The sequence below is a fragment of the Mastigoproctus giganteus genome, chromosome 14 (genome assembly GCF_048544385.1).
Source record: "Mastigoproctus giganteus isolate SK-2022 chromosome 14, ASM4854438v1, whole genome shotgun sequence".
Lineage (NCBI taxonomy): Eukaryota > Metazoa > Arthropoda > Arachnida > Uropygi > Thelyphonidae > Mastigoproctus > Mastigoproctus giganteus.
In genome coordinates this window covers 71,712,673-71,732,415 of record NC_143588.1, presented here as the reverse complement: position 1 = coordinate 71,732,415, position 19,743 = coordinate 71,712,673, and the positions used below count along the sequence as shown (strand labels likewise).

At 36.2% G+C, this 19,743-nt stretch overlaps 1 protein-coding gene across 1 annotated transcript in view; it reads right to left on the bottom strand.

Annotated features, from left to right (window-relative positions):
• Positions 1-19,743, bottom strand: part of Orc4 (origin recognition complex subunit 4) — a 181,814-nt gene that overhangs the window by 44,686 nt on the left and 117,385 nt on the right. Inside the window, exon 9 of the mRNA XM_090388705.1 lies at positions 7,552-7,660. Within this exon, the coding sequence (XP_090244831.1) occupies positions 7,552-7,660 (109 nt within the window). The remainder of the gene's footprint in view (positions 1-7,551; positions 7,661-19,743) is intronic.

The window sequence follows — 19,743 nt, the reverse complement described above, 5'->3', positions numbered from 1 at the left end:
CAGAGGAACTATGTGCTGGATGATTGTATTACACAAATAAATATATTTAGCTGCTAGACCATTAATGAGGCTCACTGAGAAGTTTCACACAGAAGGAAGCATAAAGTGAAAAGGAAAAAGTTGTCAGCTTCCAATTCAAACAGGTACAACTGTAGCAGTAAGCACTCCAATATACTGGTCCTAAAGAAATTCATGTGGAAATTGTAAGAGATAAATATTAGTCGGAACAAATATAAGGAATATTTTGCACTAGGATTTCTAACTGTTTCTGAACTTGAAACCTGCACACTGATTGAGCTCATTCACTTTTTAAAAAAATCTCAACAGAATAGCCAAATCTAACCTGAATTTAAAAATGATTGTTAAAAAGAAGAAGATATGTTTCCCTTTCTATCTCTATAAAAATATGCTTGGTCAAATAAAAATATATGGCTAAATCCTGTTCCTGTGACCATTTTAAGGGTTAAAATCAATGGATTTTAACCCTTAAAATGGTCACAGGAACTAAAAAAAACCTTAAGCAGACACATGGGACTGTGGATACACCAGCTTGGGGCTGTCTCATTTTTTTAATTGATCAATATATATTTTTCACAATATATATATATATATATATATATAGGTAAATGAATTAGGTGGTAGTATAATAATATAATATAAATAATATATTGGCTTGTCAGTTAAACCAATAACCAAGATAGGTACCTAACGTGACCAGGAAAAAATATATGCTATGCATTAAGCAATATATTACAAAATATATAAAAATCGATACATTAAAAAGTTAATTATGGCAATAGGTTACATTGAAGAGGACTTTTTCTAGGGCTAACCCTTTCAATGTAACTACCGTAATTAACGAGCTATCCGTTTCTGTAGTCATCGTCCAGCTAGGCAAAGTCCAAAAAGCAAAAAGTAAATTAGGCCAAAACAGATAAATAACTAAATTTCTAAATTTAGTAGCAAGCTAGTGCGATGACTGTTAGCCCGACGGATAGCCAAAATTAAATTTACATAAGCAAAAAAGAGCATATAAAATATTTTTAGGCATCAGTGTGTAGTAAAAAGATAGAGCAGCAGCCAGTGCTAACAAAAGGCGAACGGAAAAGTTAGAAGGATAGTTATAGTATCTCACTCCCCCTCGAATACTCTAATAGATCATGAGATATGAAAATTACGAATAAGAAAGAGAAAGGTAAACAGAAAAGAAAAAGTATAATCAATGACTAGGATGCAACCTTATAGAAAGGTATCCCATTTTGTGGCAGGCAATGTAAAGAAAACATTACGCTTAAAATTTTAACATTTTAACAAGCTTACCAACGCGAATCCAAGGCAGGAGAAAAAAGCCTCGGGAAATATCACGTGCTGAATATATACTACTGTGCGCAGCCCCCCCTGGTAGGTGTAGTAGATAAGTAAAGCGATAAATTAGGCATATTTACAAGTAGCGCCCTCTGCATTGTCAATATGCCAAAGAACATAACTAAATAATAATGCCGTCAAATAATTATATCTTGAAATTAAATTAGAAGTTAACAGAATATGTTCCTGCCCATAGAGCAAATATAGGTACGACGTTTTCAATGCGTGTAAGCTATATGTGACTTACTTCATGAGCAGTACCTACTATATACATATATACATGCCCAACGTAATTCATATTAGCCAACGAAACTCCCACAACAATTTTTTAAACCAAGTATGTTATATTAGTGCCTGTACATTACTAATTCTATAATCCTCTGTGCGCTAAGGTTATAATTTTCCTTGCTACATGCTATAATTATGGCTTTATAAATAAATCGTGCTATTATGTGGTGTGGGAAGCAATTATTTAATAACTTAGTTCTGAAATCAATCAGTGTATCTATCATATAATCCATCTGATTACATATACTTAATCTTCTTAAACTTTGTGCGATAATTATATTGCGATGAATTCTTTTTGATATATTAGAGTTCCAGTTTGTGAGGTCGATAGCATTAAAATTATAATCTTTGCGTTTATCATACAACTTGGTGTGTACGGTATTATTATCATCTATTCTTATATCCAAGTCCAAGAAAGTAGCAGATTTGGAATTAGCATTTGTGCTTTCTAAAGTTAATTCAGGCGGATAATATTTAATAGCTTCTGTAAGGAAGTCTGGCATATTGAAAACTATCAAATCGTCAATATATCTGTATACAACCATATTGCTTTTAAAGTTATACTCGAAGTGGTGTAGATATAAATTAGCCACTAAACAAGAACTACAAGCACCCATAGGTATGCCTGTGTATTGTCTATAAAGATTGCTGCCATTAAATATATAGTTATTGAAAATACAAAGATTAAACAGGTCATCCCAGTGGCTTTTGTCACAAGGTAAGATATTTTTGTATTTATCATAATAGTCGCAGAACACCGTTTTTAGGCTGTTATGAGGGATGCTAGTAAACAGGTTATTAAAATCGAAAGTATTGATCTGTTCTATAGTATTACTGACTGTGTTGTTTTTTATATAACTTATATAAAAAACAACACAGTCAGTAATACTATAGAACAGATCAATACTTTCGATTTTAATAACCTGTTTACTAGCATCCCTCATAACAGCCTAAAAACGGTGTTCTGCGACTATTATGATAAATACAAAAATATCTTACCTTGTGACAAAAGCCACTGGGATGACCTGTTTAATCTTTGTATTTTCAATAACTATATATTTAATGGCAGCAATCTTTATAGACAATACACAGGCATACCTATGGGTGCTTGTAGTTCTTGTTTAGTGGCTAATTTATATCTACACCACTTCGAGTATAACTTTAAAAGCAATATGGTTGTATACAGATATATTGACGATTTGATAGTTTTCAATATGCCAGACTTCCTTACAGAAGCTATTAAATATTATCCGCCTGAATTAACTTTAGAAAGCACAAATGCTAATTCCAAATCTGCTACTTTCTTGGACTTGGATATAAGAATAGATGATAATAATACCGTACACACCAAGTTGTATGATAAACGCAAAGATTATAATTTTAATGCTATCGACCTCACAAACTGGAACTCTAATATATCAAAAAGAATTCATCGCAATATAATTATCGCACAAAGTTTAAGAAGATTAAGTATATGTAATCAGATGGATTATATGATAGATACACTGATTGATTTCAGAACTAAGTTATTAAATAATTGCTTCCCACACCACATAATAGCACGATTTATTTATAAAGCCTTAATTATAGCATGTAGCAAGGAAAATTATAACCTTAGCGCACAGAGGATTATAGAATTAGTAATGTACAGGCACTAATATAACATACTTGGTTTAAAAAATTGTTGTGGGAGTTTCGTTGGCTAATATGAATTACGTTGGGCATGTATATATGTATATAGTAGGTACTGCTCATGAAGTAAGTCACATATAGCTTACACGCATTGAAAACGTCGTACCTATATTTGCTCTATGGGCAGGAACATATTCTGTTAACTTCTAATTTAATTTCAAGATATAATTATTTGACGGCATTATTATTTAGTTATGTTCTTTGGCATATTGACAATGCAGAGGGCGCTACTTGTAAATATGCCTAATTTATCGCTTTACTTATCTACTACACCTACCAGGGGGGGCTGCGCACAGTAGTATATATTCAGCACGTGATATTTCCCGAGGCTTTTTTCTCCTGCCTTGGATTCGCGTTGGTAAGCTTGTTAAAATGTTAAAATTTTAAGCGTAATGTTTTCTTTACATTGCCTGCCACAAAATGGGATACCTTTCTATAAGGTTGCATCCTAGTCATTGATTATACTTTTTCTTTTCTGTTTACCTTTCTCTTTCTTATTCGTAATTTTCATATCTCATGATCTATTAGAGTATTCGAGGGGGAGTGAGATACTATAACTATCCTTCTAACTTTTCCGTTCGCCTTTTGTTAGCACTGGCTGCTGCTCTATCTTTTTACTACACACTGATGCCTAAAAATATTTTATATGCTCTTTTTTGCTTATGTAAATTTAATTTTGGCTATCCGTCGGGCTAACAGTCATCGCACTAGCTTGCTACTAAATTTAGAAATTTAGTTATTTATCTGTTTTGGCCTAATTTACTTTTTGCTTTTTGGACTTTGCCTAGCTGGACGATGACTACAGAAACGGATAGCTCGTTAATTACGGTAGTTACATTGAAAGGGTTAGCCCTAGAAAAAGTCCTCTTCAATGTAACCTATTGCCATAATTAACTTTTTAATGTATCGATTTTTATATATTTTGTAATATATTGCTTAATGCATAGCATATATTTTTTCCTGGTCACGTTAGGTACCTATCTTGGTTATTGGTTTAACTGACAAGCCAATATATTATTTATATTATATTATTATACTACCACCTAATTCATTTACCTATATATACAGACCGATGTAATGTTTAATCGTCTTAGATGGCATTAATTGGTTATGGGAATAAAACAAAATAAAACAAAATAATTTAATTTTACAATTTATATTTATTATAATATTTATATTTCACTTTCACATACTAGGATATATATATATATATATATATATATATATATTAACATCTTATTGGGTTTTATGTTCATCAGTTAAAACCATATTGTGTATTATATCTGTGCAATTGTGCTTTCCGGCCAATTTGTATGTTGTTCAGAATGAAAAATCCAGGATGACTTATGGCAGGAGAGTCCTACTTTCTCTGCCTGCGATCGGCTAACTACAGTCCCAACTGAAGAAGCCTTTAGAAATTCCTCCAGTCTATGACAGAATGGAAATCCAGACCTGGATCATCTAGACAAGACTGCAGCAATAATTCAAACACAGCATGGGTTTGTTAAGGGAAAGTCTTGTCTGACAAATTTGATTGGTTATTATGATGTGGTCACAAAGGAACTGGATGCAAAAAATAATTTTGATATCATATACTTGGATTTCAGGAAAGCTTTTGACACTGTTGCGCATGGAAGACTACTGTACAAATTGGAGCAGAATGGTATTAAGGGTAAGTTGCTACAATGGATAAAAGGATGGTTAAGTGGGAGAAGACAGAGGGTGGTAATCAATGGGTGCTGCTCTTCGTGGACTAATGTTATTAGTGGAGTCCCACAGGGTTCGGTGTTGGGTCCACTGTTGTTTTGTGTATTTATCAATGATATTGATGAAGGTATATCAGGCTTAATGTCGAAGTTTGCAGATGACGCAAAGGTTGGCAGGGTTGTTAATGACAGTAATGGCAGTGTGCTACTGCAACAGGATCTAGATAATTTGGGCAGATGGGCTAAGAAGTGGCAACTGAAGTTCAACCTTGACAAATGCAAAGTACTGCATATGGGGAGAAGTAACCCCAGAGAAACGTACCAACTGTGTGGTACTACACTTAAGGTGGTAGAAAATGAAAAAGACCTGGGAGTAATTGTGCAGTCAGATATGAAGTTTTCTGAGCAGTGCAGACAGGCTGCTAGGGCGGGTCATGGGGTTTTGTCAATGATATATAGGAATTTTGCTAGCAGGGAAAAGGAGGTGATTGTCCCTCTGTATAAGGCAATGGTCAGGCCACGCCTTGAGTACTGCGTACAGGTCTAGAGGCCTCATTTTAGGAAGGATGTAGATTTGCTTGAGCGTGTACAGAGAAGGGCAACAAGATTGGTGAGGGGAATGAAGGGATCCTCTTACCAAGAGAGGCTTAAGTTCTGCAAATTGCAGTGGCTGGAGACTAGGCACCTGCACGGTGATCTGATTGAGGTCTATAAGGCCTTGAATGGGTTGAGCACACTGAATTCTGATGGGATACTTCCACTTGTTCAGATTACGAACCTACGGGGACATAAGTTCAAATTAAGAAAGGACAGATGTAGAATAGATGTGCGGAAATTTGCCTTTAGCCAGCGGGTGGTTAATTGCTGGAACAAACTTCCATCTGTCGTTGTGGAAGTTGATAGGTTAAATAAATTTAAGGAGGAACTGGACAGGTATTTGGAGGGAATGGTGTGATTTTTTTTTTTTTTTTGGCTGATGCTGCATAAGCTCCTACACTTGCTTTCTTGCATCATGTGCCACTACTACTACTACTACTACTACTACTACCTCTCCAAATGAGTAACAAGGAGCAAAACCACTATACTGTCATGAAAAACATATGGACAAATACCATTTGCATATCTAAGTGCAATTTTACACCAACACTTTAAAAGTCATATAGCACATCTAAAAATAGATATTTCGTGTTGAATTTTTTTTCTGGAATGTCATTAATACACCATAAAACTTTATGAAAATAAAATATAATATTCATGACTCAGTTATTTTTTTAATTAAATTTTAAAAACACTAAATTAATGTGAAATATGAAACCACATGAGTTATCAAGCTAACAAGTATACAATACTGTATGCAAAATATTATAATACGTAAGTTTTAAACTTCCACAGAGTAGAACTACTTAATAATTGGCAACATTTCTGGATTCTGTGTTGAATCTTGTCATCAGGCATAATCAGGAAAGACTGCAAACAGGGACTAACTTTATCAGTTTTTACCCCATACAGTAAGTCACAGTTTTCAATCTTTTCTTATTATGCTTCATGACATAAATCAATGTGGAATACAGAAATATCACCAATTACTAATTGGTTCTATTGTGTAGGAGTTTAAATTGCTTATTGTAATATTTTGTATACAGTAAAATTCACTCGATAACATATCCCCCATGGTTTAAATATCATTATTCATATTTCACATTAATTCATTATGAATTAATGTGAATTCTTTCCCTCAACTCTTCTATATGGTATTCGGTGGTATATAGATTTTTTTAATTCATTTTTTTATAAAAATGTCAATTGTGTTACTGGCATTGCAAATATAAAATTTCATTTTCATAAATGCAATGGTTATTTAAATTTTTTTTAAATTCATTCCATTTTATTTTTTATAAAATATTCATTTATCGTACTACTGCAGAATTCTTTCCAAATGCCAGGCTGTAAAATAAATGAATAAAAATAGTTTCTCTTGTATGTTTTCTTTAAATATTCTCTCTCCAAGCTCTCAATAAAATACAACAGAAGACTACTGTCTGTGAAAACAAATGAATGGACTGCTTTTAATGCATGGCTTCTTCAGTTACTTGTGTAATTGGCTGGATGGTAATTGTGATAAATAACAGTGCATCTGAAAATCACCAGGACTAACCAAACAGTAATTTTTTATATTGCATTTTTCTCCATTGAGATTACACTGTTGCCAAAAAAATACATCATAATATGTAGGCAGAGCTGTATCACAACTCTGCATTACATAACTAAAGTTTCTACAAATTATGTAATGCAGTTACGTAAAATTAATTGATGTATAACTAACTATAACTATTATTAGTTATACACCAATTAATTTTTTTGATGGGTATAAAGAAAACCAAAAATTCCGTAAGTAACAAACATCATCTACATAGGTAATCACCAACTTTTGTTGTCCAAAAAAAAAAAAAAAAAAGGACAACTTTTTTTCTCATCATACATACATTTTATAACAACTTACCATGAAGAATGGCAGCTTTTGAGTCAACAGCATTATAGGCATATGATTCAAGAAAATCACCAGGTTCCAACTTTTGATGACTCTGATCCAGTAATGCAACAGGAAGAAGCTAGATATAAAAAATATACTCAGTCAGGTACAAAACGTTTTGCAATTTCTTATTATTTTAATATCTTTGGGAAAAAAATTTTAATTAAAATATGCCAACACTTCTGGGTTTATCATATAAAATTTAAAAGCCTTATATTACGGAGCCTCACAATATGTTGCCCTAGTAATCTTAATCAGGAGCTGATTACCATATGAAAACACTCATTATAAATCAATACCCAATCTAATTTACACAAGGGCAGATTAATAAGTAATGCACTATTACTCACACATGCACAAGGAAGGGGGATTTATGATGTACACTTGTTGTAATACCAATTATCCACTAACACACCTAATATCATTTTTCAGGTGTTTTTAGATCTGAAGATATGGATGGACAAAGTGACAGCTGTTTCCAGCAATGGTGTGTGATGGAGTTACTGTTCAAATTAGGTGATCAGTTGGCCACATTGATCCATCAAAAACTCCTGGCAGTCTATGGGGACCAGACAGTTGATCAAAGTAATGTTCAGAGGTGGCTCCAATGGTTCTGGGAAGGTTATTTCAACATCAAGGACAGACCAAGAGCCAGGAGACCAACATCTGTCACAAATAGTGAAAACGAAGAACTCATTAACGAGTTAATCAAAATGATGGGTGCATAACCACCAGACAATTGATGAATGCCGCAAAAATATTTTTAGAGGCAAGTGTTTTTGACCACCATCAAGAGATTGGAATGTAGAAAAATCTGTTCTCAATGAGTGCCTAAGTTGCTCACACGAGAGATGATGGATATGAGAAAAGAGATCTGCAAAGATCTTCTGGAGAGGTTTGGTGCTGGCAGGCCTGAGTGCTTTAAAGCGGTCATCACATGTGATGAAACATGGCTCTTCCATTTATGACCCACAAACCAAATAACAATCCATGAAATGGACACACGCAACATTACCTGTAAACAAAGAGCCAAAACTTTCCAAATCATCAACAAAAACGTATGACCACCTTCTTCTGGGATCAAAATGGCATCATTCTTATCGAATTCTTGGAAAGTGCAACCGTCAACAAAGAAAGACAATGCTTCTTACTGAAAAAGCTTAAGTTCTGAACCAAAAACCTGAATTTAATTGGCAGGTCATCAAGTTTTATCAGGATAACACAAGGCCACACACAGCACAAATGATACTGTCAAAGATCACCCAGCTGAGGTGGAGCACAATGCCTCACCCACCTATAGCCATGACCTTGCCCCACCAGATTTTTTTTTTGTTTAGACTGAAGGCATACCCGTGTGATAAGGAGTTTGTAATATGGAACTAATTTGTGACATTAAACATTGGTGTAAACATTAGCCTCCTGATTTTTATCAAAGTGAATTCCCTGCTTAGAAAGAACACTGAAGAAAATTCTGCAAGTGTGGTGGTTCTTACATTGAGGGATATTTTCAAAAAGTTGAAAGACTATATTTTATGTATGTGAAGTATGGTTACGATATCTCAGACCAGTACACAGACCAGCAACATTTTTTTTATGCCTTATTACCTAGGAATAAAAGAAAACATTAATGAAATTACCAAAAAAACATAACATTAAACTTTACTTTACAGGCAATAAAAATATGGATTCCACGTATCATTGTTCTCACACCAAGATGCACAAGAGATTCAATTTACAAGCAACTGGGAAACACTATATGGGCAAAAATTATGCCAATTCATAATGAGAGTGGAGGAAAAAGGTCGACACACTTGCCTAGAAAACATAAGTTACAGTGATGTGATCTACTACACAATCATGGAGAACTGCATTTTGAGTTAGTCTAAGTGGAAATTTTGAATAAAATACAAGACAGCAAAGGGATATGCACTGTAGAGTTTCCCACACCTAGAAAAATTTCCATAAAAGCAATAAATAAAAACAGAAGCAAGATGATAGTATCCCCTGCTTAGCTGACCCTTTTCCATAAGCATCATCATTCAAATCACCCATCCATAAGCAGCAGCGTAAATCAAACAAATATCAGACTGAAATGTACAAAACTTTTCACAATACAGTCTCTCTATCCCTTTACATTATAGTGGTTTTAATACCTGTCACTCATTTAGAGTGATACAGTTTCAGATTGGAGACTGAAGACATTCTTGAAGAACTTTTCAATGAGAGCTGTAGTTATCTTATAAGCAGAGGGAATAGAGTTCTTCCACCATGAGTTATTTAGGGTTTTTCAGTCTGCAACTAATTGCATAATATAGTAGTGCAATATGGCCTAATATGACAATGCACCATAAAGATAAATGATGATGATAGGCTTCCATTAACATTAGGACAGCACAGACAATGCTCTCATATCTATTTATAATGACAAGAGCTATCAGTTCTCTCCCCCAGAAAAGATCAGCAAAATCAGCAGCCAAAACTGCTACTAAGATCTCATCCAATAAGATAATCCTTTATCTAATGGCAGTGCATATCATGAAAACCTATATAAATGTACTTCCTACTTCACCCTGTTATTCCTTTATCTTGGGAACTTCAGTTAGAAAATTCTTCTCCACTGTTCACGACACTGGCAGTATATAAATACTAATGCTATTTTAACTTAGACTTTGTCAAGATTTCATTGCTGATGAGAAATATGTGCTTCAATACCTTTAAAATGTATAATTTACTTTTTATCCAAGCAAGTCTCCCGGCCTAATCATTACTATTAGTATTTGAAAATAATGCAAGCTTATGCAGCATCAAAAACACAAAATAAAAACCACTTCCCACATCACCTGCCCATCCCCTCCAATTGGTTGTCTAGTTCTTTCTTGAATTTATTCAAACTACCCACTTCCAAAACAACAGATGGAAGTTTATCCTGAAGATCAACCACCCACTGGCTGAAAGCAAACTTCTGCACATGTATCCTGCAACCATCATTCCTCAATTTAAATTTATGCCCTCTCATATATAGTCTGAGCAAGAGGAAGAATGCTATCAGCATTAAGCTTGCTCAATCCATTCAAAGCCTTAAAAAACTCAATCAGATCACCTAGCAGGTGACTAGTCTTCAGATACAGCAATTTGCAAACTGAAGCCTTTCTTGGTAGGAGCACCCTTTTGTTCCACTCACCAATCTCACTGTCCTTCTCTGTACCCCATCTATATTCTTTCCAAAATGAGGCCTCCAGACCTATATGCAGTACTCAAGATGTTTGTTTGTTATTTGGTTTTTAGGAGCATTAGCAACTAAGGCCATATTGCTCCGGGATATGCGGTGGTCATTCCCTGACCTTCCCGCATCCTCCGTACTTGGTGGTGACGGGCTCGAACCCCGGTCTAATCAAGAAGCGTGTGCTACGCACTGTTGCTCCTTCCCACCTGGCCACAGAGACGCCAGAGTACTCAAGATGCAGGCTAACTACTGACTTGTAGAAATTGGATAATTGCTTCCTTATTCCCACTAGGAAAATTCCTGTATATTATTGACACAACCCCATAAGCTGTACTAGCAATCTGTTTGCACTGCTCAGAGAACTTCATGTTTGACTGCACAATTACCCCTAGGATCTTTTAATTTTCCACTACCCTAAGTGTAGTACCCCAGTTGGTACATTAATCTGGGATAACTGTGATCCATATGCAATAACTTCTATTTGTCAATGTTAAATTTCAATTGCATTTCTCAGCTGATTTGCTTAATTTTTCTAGATCCTATTGCAGTAGCACACCTTGATTACTGTAATAAAACGCCTATAACCTTTATATCATCTGCAAACTTGCACATTATGACAGGTATATATTCATCAGTACAGTCAGTCCTCGTATAACACGTGTTTACACTACACGAATTCGATCATACACAATTTATAAATAGGGGAATGATATCTTATATAACACGAACCGAATTCGCTTATGCACGATTGGCCTTTGTGTTTACAAGAAATGGCAGTCGGACCGGAGTCACCCCAACTGAACGCAACACGATAGGAATGAAGAGAAGATTCTGAAAATGTATTTGTTTTTTATATCAATGAAAGGGGAAACACATTTCACCATAATAACATAAAAACCAACAATTCCAGCTATCGGTATAATCACAAATGCAATTAGATCGGCTTTATAACAGATTCCACTAGCAGAAACGCAACTGGAAATTGTTTTTATTGTTTTATGGTAGTAACCCCTAGAAATGTGCTTTAGTAAAATGTGAGGTGTTAATAGTGTATCTCTGCCTTTACGGTGTTGTTTATTCAGTTGCTACACGCGTGCAGCTTTGTTTATGCATATCAAGTGTGCCTTCTCGTTTTGTAATTGTGCTTTATTCCCTAAAAATGAGTAAAATACTTAAAAGGTGTGAATAGGAAGCGTCCTGGTGAAGACACTGCAGATTCAGAGAGAAAAAGAAAAGCGATATAGATAAACAAAGGCGGACTGAGTCAAAAATTCTTACCGGGGAAAATTTATAGTGGCCTCATACTATGGTTTATGGCCAAAATCACACCGGCCCCTGGCCCACCGGGGTTCCCCCAGTAAGGCTTATGGCCAGTCCGTCTCTGTCGATAGAGAAAAAATACGAAATTGTGAAACGCTTTGAGCAAAATGAAAAACCATGTGATATTGCATGTGCTACAGACCTAAATGAGGGAATGCCGAGAATTACAAAGAATGCAGAGAAAATAAAAACAACTTTCGTAGCAGGAACAACTCAAAGTGTAATTAAAATCCATTAGATTAAGATACAAAGAATTGGAAGAGATGGAAAGGCTGTCATCTGTTTGGATAGAAAATCAAACAAAAAACAAGTTAAACAAAAAAAACAAATAAAATACTTACGTATTTTATTACGATTATTTATTGTGTTTGGTAATGTTTTGGTTACAAATGTGTGTTAAATCTTGGGTGGCCGGCACCTAACCCTATTTTTCCCATAGGCCCTGCTGTTTATATTGCACGATTTTGCATTGCACGAGGGTTTCTAGGAACACAACTATCGTGCTATACGAGGACTGACTGTATCATTAATAAATATAGAAAACAACAATGGTCCCAGCATTGAACCCTGGGAGACTCCAATATTAACATTAATCCACAAAGAACAGTGTCCATTAATAACCTGTCTTCTCTCACTCAACCATTCCTTTATCTACAGCTCAAATTTGCATAGCAGTCTTATGTGCAACAGTATCAAAGACTTTTCTGAAATCCAAGTATATCAAGTCAAAATTATTTTTTGCATCCAGTTCCATTGTTACTGCATCATAATATCCAATCAAATTGGTTGGATAAGATCACTCCTTAACAACTCCATGCTCTGTAACTGCAGTATAACTGCAATCCCATATAAATAGTCCTACTTTAGTTCATTAATGACCAACTCCATTATTTTCCTTGCAATAGAAGTCAAGCTAATAGGTGTGTAATTACTCATGTCACCCCATTTATTCCCCTTTGTGAATATGTGAGACATTTGCACATTGCCAGTCCATAGGCACCTTCCTGAATCCAAGGATGATCTCATAATTATGGCTAAAGGTTTGCTTATCTCTTTTGCTGCCACCTTTAATATAATTGAATAGTCTCCATTTAGCCTCCCTGTAAGAGTTCGATAAATTTCTTGTATCCACTTCCCTAAAGAATTCTTCATGTGCGAATGTAAATGCAAAATATCTATTCAGTTTTTTGGCAATGTAAGCAGGATCATTAACAGTTAAACCACTGATATCAAGTGGTTGTTGTTGTTATGGGAGTTTAATGGCACATAAGCTACTATGGCTATAATGCACCTGATATCAAGTGGACCAATGTGATTCATCCTCTTTCCTGCTAATGTTTACATAAGTAAAGAAATCTTTGCTGCTGTTCTTTGCATCCTTTCTCAAAGACCTCTCAATCTGTCTTAGCTTGCTTTACCTCCTTTGTGACTTGATTGAAGACTAGTTTATATCTACCATAGGCTTCTGTATCACCTAATAATTCATAGGCATTTGTCTTCTCTGCCACAAGTCTTATTAGTTCATCTCACTTCTATTTAGGTCTAAGCCTTGAGCAGTATGAAAAGTCTATTAAGAGGGGTGATCATTTCATTCACGGACTGGTGCAAGATCTTATCTTAACTGTCATCATCTGAATCTTCTGTAGATTTCTTTTCTCAAAATACCGTCCCTTGAACTTTACACACTTTCACCACCAAGCGTGTGCTACGTACTACTGCTCCTTCCCACCTGGCTACGGAGGCGCCAGTTCCTACCAAGGCACTCATTACCATCTCTTTAACTGTTTCCAATGCATTTAAGCCCTGTCTGAAACAATAATGCATCACATACTGCTGTTCAACCTGTATGTCCAACATGATAAATGCTTAAAAACAATCGTAAGTGGCATGCGGTCATTAAAAAAAAAAAAAAACTCTTCACACAACACTAGATCAACCAGTACTGGCATCCTGTGCCCACAGAGTCTGCTCAGTAGCTATCAGGGAGAGCACCTCTAGCAGCAGATGTGGAAAGTTCAAGCGGTAAACATAAAATCTTGCACCAGTCCACTATTAAATGATCAGTTTCTACAATTACTTCCCCGGATGCTTCCCATTTAGAATTTGCTGTCGGTAACAACATCACTTTGCCCCATTGTATAGAATTCCTAGCACCTGAATCTGTTCCAGTGAAATGACCTCACAGGTCTCCAAGCCCAATATCATTAAATTATTTCTGGGGTACTTGAATGTTCTTGATTATTACATGAAAATAAGTGATGTCAAGCACTTGAAACAGCAAGTGTTAGACATATCAGGTTATGGTTATCAGAAGAATGTCAGATAACCAAACCTGATATGCCTGACGGAGTTAAAAGGAATATAAAAAACAATTCATAATAAAATCAGAGGACTAGTCAACACAAAGCATACTTCACATAAAAATGACTGTGATATACAACTTTCAATATAATATTTTCTTTAAGATCTCAGACTTTTTGAATAACTGTTGATTATTTATTATTAAAGAATTCACAACAATAAGACATTACTAGAATATTTGCATTACAAGAACTCCAGTCAAATAATGCAATTCATGTGTCTTTCTCCATTTTGAATGAGGTCATATATTTTTTAGCTTTCTCAAATGCTAAAAAATAGCATTTGAGAAAGCTATCCTATCCCCTCATTCTCTACTATCATGATCAGTCTCTGAACCATAATTATCTTCTCAATGCAGATTAAGATACTACTAGAACCGCTGCAACAGTGCCATCAATCAAGTCTGCTGCCTGTAAATTACACAGACAAAATGTTTTTAGGGTCTGGCCAAGTATATACATTATATACATCCTTTAGTAATTTTTGTGCATACTGACTGATATCCATTTTTCTCCATCACGTTGTATCACGTACGTTGTATCACGGTCCTTAGTGATACAACGTGCATCCAAAAAAATTGCAAAGAGGATGTTCGATATGAGCTATCATGCAATATGTGGAATCAGAGTTTCTGAAGCTAAAGCTATCTGTTGAAAGTAGTTCAATACTATTACAACTCATTACAAAGGCAAGTTTGTTCTGTGCAAATTAAGACCACTACACTGTCCATGTAAAGTCCTGCTCACAAAAACAGATGAAAGGATATGATATTCTTTATTAGCATTAGTAGAGGCATATGATGCAAGAAAGCAAGGTTATGCACCATCAGCAAAAAAACAAAAAAAAAAACCTTCCCATTTCACCCATCCATTCGCTCCAAAAGTTTGTTCACTTCTTCCTTGAATTTATTTAAGCTATCAACTCCCACAACAACAGAGGGAAGTTTCATCTAGCAATCAACTACCCGCTGGTTAAGGGCAAATTTCTGCACATCTATTCGACAACTGTCTTTCCTCAATTTCAGTTTATGGCCCCCTCAAGTTTGTAATCTGAACGAGAGGAAGAATCCCATCAGCATTGAGCCTGCTCAATCCATTCAAGGCCTTATACACCTCAATGAGATCACCTCGCAGGTGCCTAGTCTCCAGATGCTGCAATTTGCAGAACTTAAGCCTTTCGTCATAAGAGCACCCGTTTGTTGCCCTTCTCTGTACTCGTTCTAGCAATTCTACATCCTTCGAAAAATGAGGCCTCCAGACCTGTACGCAGTAATCAAGGTGTGGTCTGACCACTGCCTTATACAAAGAGATATATACAAAATTCCTATATATTATTGACAAGACTCCATGACTGGCTCTGGCAGCCTGTCTGCATTGCTCAGAAACTTCATATCTGACTGCACAATTATCCCATCAGGTCCCTTTCATTCTCCACTACATTGAATATAACAGCACACAGTTGGTACATTTCTCTGGGGTTACTGCTATCCATGTGCAGTACTTTGCATTTGTTAATGTTAAACTTCAGTTGTACTTCTCAGTTTATCTGCCCAACTTTTCTAGATTCTGTTGCAGTAGCATACTGTCATAAACAACGCTGTAGTCCTTTGTATCATCTGCAAAATTTAATATTAAGCCTTACAAAACACCAATGGGCCCAACACCGAACCCTGGGGGATACCACTAATAACATTAATCCACAAAAGGCAGTGTCCATTGATTAGCACTCATTTCATGCTGTCTTCTCCCACTCAACCATCCTCTTATCCATTGTAGCAACTTTCCCTTAATGCCATACTGCTCCAATTTGTATAGTAGTCTTCCATGTGCAACAGTAAGTCTGTTGCAAACTGTTGTCCTCTCAAAAGCTTTCCTGAAATCCAAGCATATATCAAAATAATTATTTGCATCTAGTTCCTTTGTGACCACGTCATAGTATCCAATCAAATTGGTCAGACAAGATTTCCCCTTAACAAACTCATGCTGTGTCTGAATTATTGCTGCAGTCTTGTCTAGATGATCTTGCAATGCTAGTTTAACCAGTGACTCCATTATTTTCCCTGGAACTGAAGTTAAACTACAGGTCTGTAGTTATTTGTGCCACCCTTTGATCCCGCATTGTAAATTGGAGATACACTTACACATCTCCAGTCCATGGGGACCTCCCCCTGAGACCAATGATGCTCTCATAATTATGGCTAAGGGTTTGCTTACTTCCTTTGCCCCCCCCCACCCTTATGTTTAACTTCAACAATTTCTCCTCCACTTTTCTCTCAGTTGTTAAAAAATCATTAAGCTCCCTGTTAGAGTTTTATAAGCTTCTGTCCTTCACTACCCTATAGAATTCCTCAAGTGTGAATGTAGTTGCAAAATACTCATTCACACATCAGTAAATTCCACATCAGTACACTGTGATCACTGCCACCTAGTGGTTCCTTTACCTGTAAATTCTTAATGCATGAATAATCACTGCTGATAATGATCAAGAGTATCACTCCCTCTGGTTGCCTCTCGAGCATGCTGCTGTAGAAAACAATCATCCAATAAATCTACAAAAGCCTTGATAGTGTGTAAGTGACCAACCAACAAGATCCAGTCAATATGGCATACGAGAGTAGCCTTGTGCAGGCAAAGTTTTTTACTGCTCCTGGAATAGAGAAGTTTTTTCTGTTTTATTAGCTTAAATTGGCATATTAACTTATTTTCTAGAGTAGCTTTATATTCCTAGTTACGATACTTAGTTTAAAGTTTAACTTAGAGTTTTGTAGGTATTATTAGTATCGGTAAGGGTATCAAATCCACGTTACAAGTTGCAGCTCCACTGAACGAGAAGTTTTTTTAGCCATATTTAGCTGCTTTATTGACCAATTGTTATATCAAATTATTTTCTATAAGTAGCTTATAGACCTAGTCTGGATCCTTAGGTTATTCTGAATCGGGACAGCGAGATTTGGAAGTTAATTAATACTTAAGTGTCCATAGATTTACCGTTCGTAACTTGCCGCCATTGTTATACGATACGTTATATCCCGAACTAGATAGCGCAAGCTTAGTATAGTATAGTATAGTATATAATATTCTGAATCAATCAGTAAAATCTATTAATTTTGTTAAACTTCATTGTCAATTAAATTGTACTTTTTTAACTAAATATATATAACAACTTAGATTACAAACGTAACATAATTAATTAACATATAACTTGATACAGACGTATCAAGTTATGTATTAATTATGTTACGAACTTGTAGATAATATCCAATACTGAAAAATATATATAGCGTTATAACTGTGTTGGGATACAAGTTTAGGGTTATAATTTTGTACTAAAATTGAAATTTCATTGAAATTAAATCGAAATCATGACTCAGACCAGAGCAGCAAAGCAAAAGGCTCAAGCTAATGGGAGTGCTGTGGCTCAGGGAAGAACTGAGGGGGGCAGTTGCCCTCTGAATCACAGCCTTTTAAAATGCACTGCTTGCATGATGTTTGTGGAGTAATCGGGTACGGAACATGATATTGCCATGGGGGATGTCTTTGTGTGTGCACGATGTAAGGAGTGTAACGAATTCAGGCGACAACTCAGCATTGTTATGGGCCTATATGAGAGCTCGAAGGACAGGGTGGATGCCCTCGAAGGATCTAAATTGAGGGGCCCATCAAGCTCCCAGCTGCCCACATCAACACCGGAGCTTGCACTTGGTCATCACGCAACACAGCGGCAACCCCCAAGGCAGAATGCACTGGTCCCACAGGAACTAGTAGTTGTTGATGACTCTATTATCAGGGAAACAGGGAACATGCTTTGTAAAAAGGATAGGTCGAACAGGACCAGGGTATGTCTGCCAGGGGCAAAGGTTGATGACGTTGTAGAGGGGATATCATATTTTAAGGGCACAAAAGGTGATATAGTTGTACACGTTGGCACTAATGATATTAAGAGTAGGAGACCAGCAGAATTATTTAACAAGTACAGGTCACTGCTGAAAAAAAGCCGTGAATTAGGGTTGAATTTGAAAGTGTCTGCAATTCTGCCCAGACACGATAGGAGGGAGTATATTATGAGAGACTTGTCAATCAATTCAGCACTGGAAAGATTGTGCAAGGCTCAACGGGTAGAATTTTTTTCAGTCTGGTCTATACTTGTTAACAGGAGAGACTACTTCTACAGGGATGGGATGCACTTAAATAAAAAGGGTGCAAAAATATTTGCTGATGCTATCGAGACAGTGTTAGGTGAGTCGGAAAACTGCTAGCTTGAGGGATACAAGGACTAATAGATCAACAGTAGCCACTGGCAGAAGTGAAAGTGATTCTTGCACTGCTTCTATTGGAATGAGCAGCAGCCTGGAAAACAAGATGCAGGATATTTCAGAGACTGCTGGTAGTCATTGCGGTACAAGTAAACACATGAGTTGTGTTAGGGTAGCTAAGAATAGGAACAGGTGCATGTACACCAATGCTAGGAGTTTGGTAAATAAATTTGATGAATTTGAGGTATTGGTCAAAACATCAAAGGCAGATATTGTTGGAATATCAGAGACGTGGTGTCACACAGATATAAGGAATGCAGAACTGGAATTTCGGGAGTACAATGTGTACAGAAAGGACAGACAGGTTAGGAAGGGAGAAGGGGTTATGCTATTAGTTAAGAAACACACAAAATCCAGGAAGTGAAGCCAGTCGACATCGCTGGACAGTGCAGTGTCGAGTCAGTTTGGTGTGACATAAGCACTGGGAGATCAAAACTGAGAGTAGGAGTATGCTATAGGCCTAATGACTCTGATGAGTATAATAAGAAACTGTACAGGGAAATAGAGTGGGCCAGTAAATCAGAGAATCTTATAATGGGGAATATTTTAATTTCCCAGATATTGACTGGAATTTATGGGTTGGTCACTCACACACTAGCAAGGCTTTTGTGGATTTATTGGATGACTGTTTTCTACATCAGCATGTTCGGGAGGTAACTAGAGGGAGTAATACTCTTGATCTGATTATCAGTAGTGATTCTCCATGCATTAAGAACCTTAAGATAAAGGAACCATAAGGTGGCAGTGATCACAGTGTGCTGAAGTGGGATTTACTCAAAGAGGTTGTTGTTGTTGTTTTGGTTTTTAGGAGCATTAGCAACTAAGGCCATATTGCTAGGGGAATATACGGTGGTCATTCCCTTGACCTTTCCGCATCCTCCGTATTTGGTGGTGATGGGCTCAAACCCCGGTCTAATCAAGGAGCGTGTGCGACGCACTGCTGCTC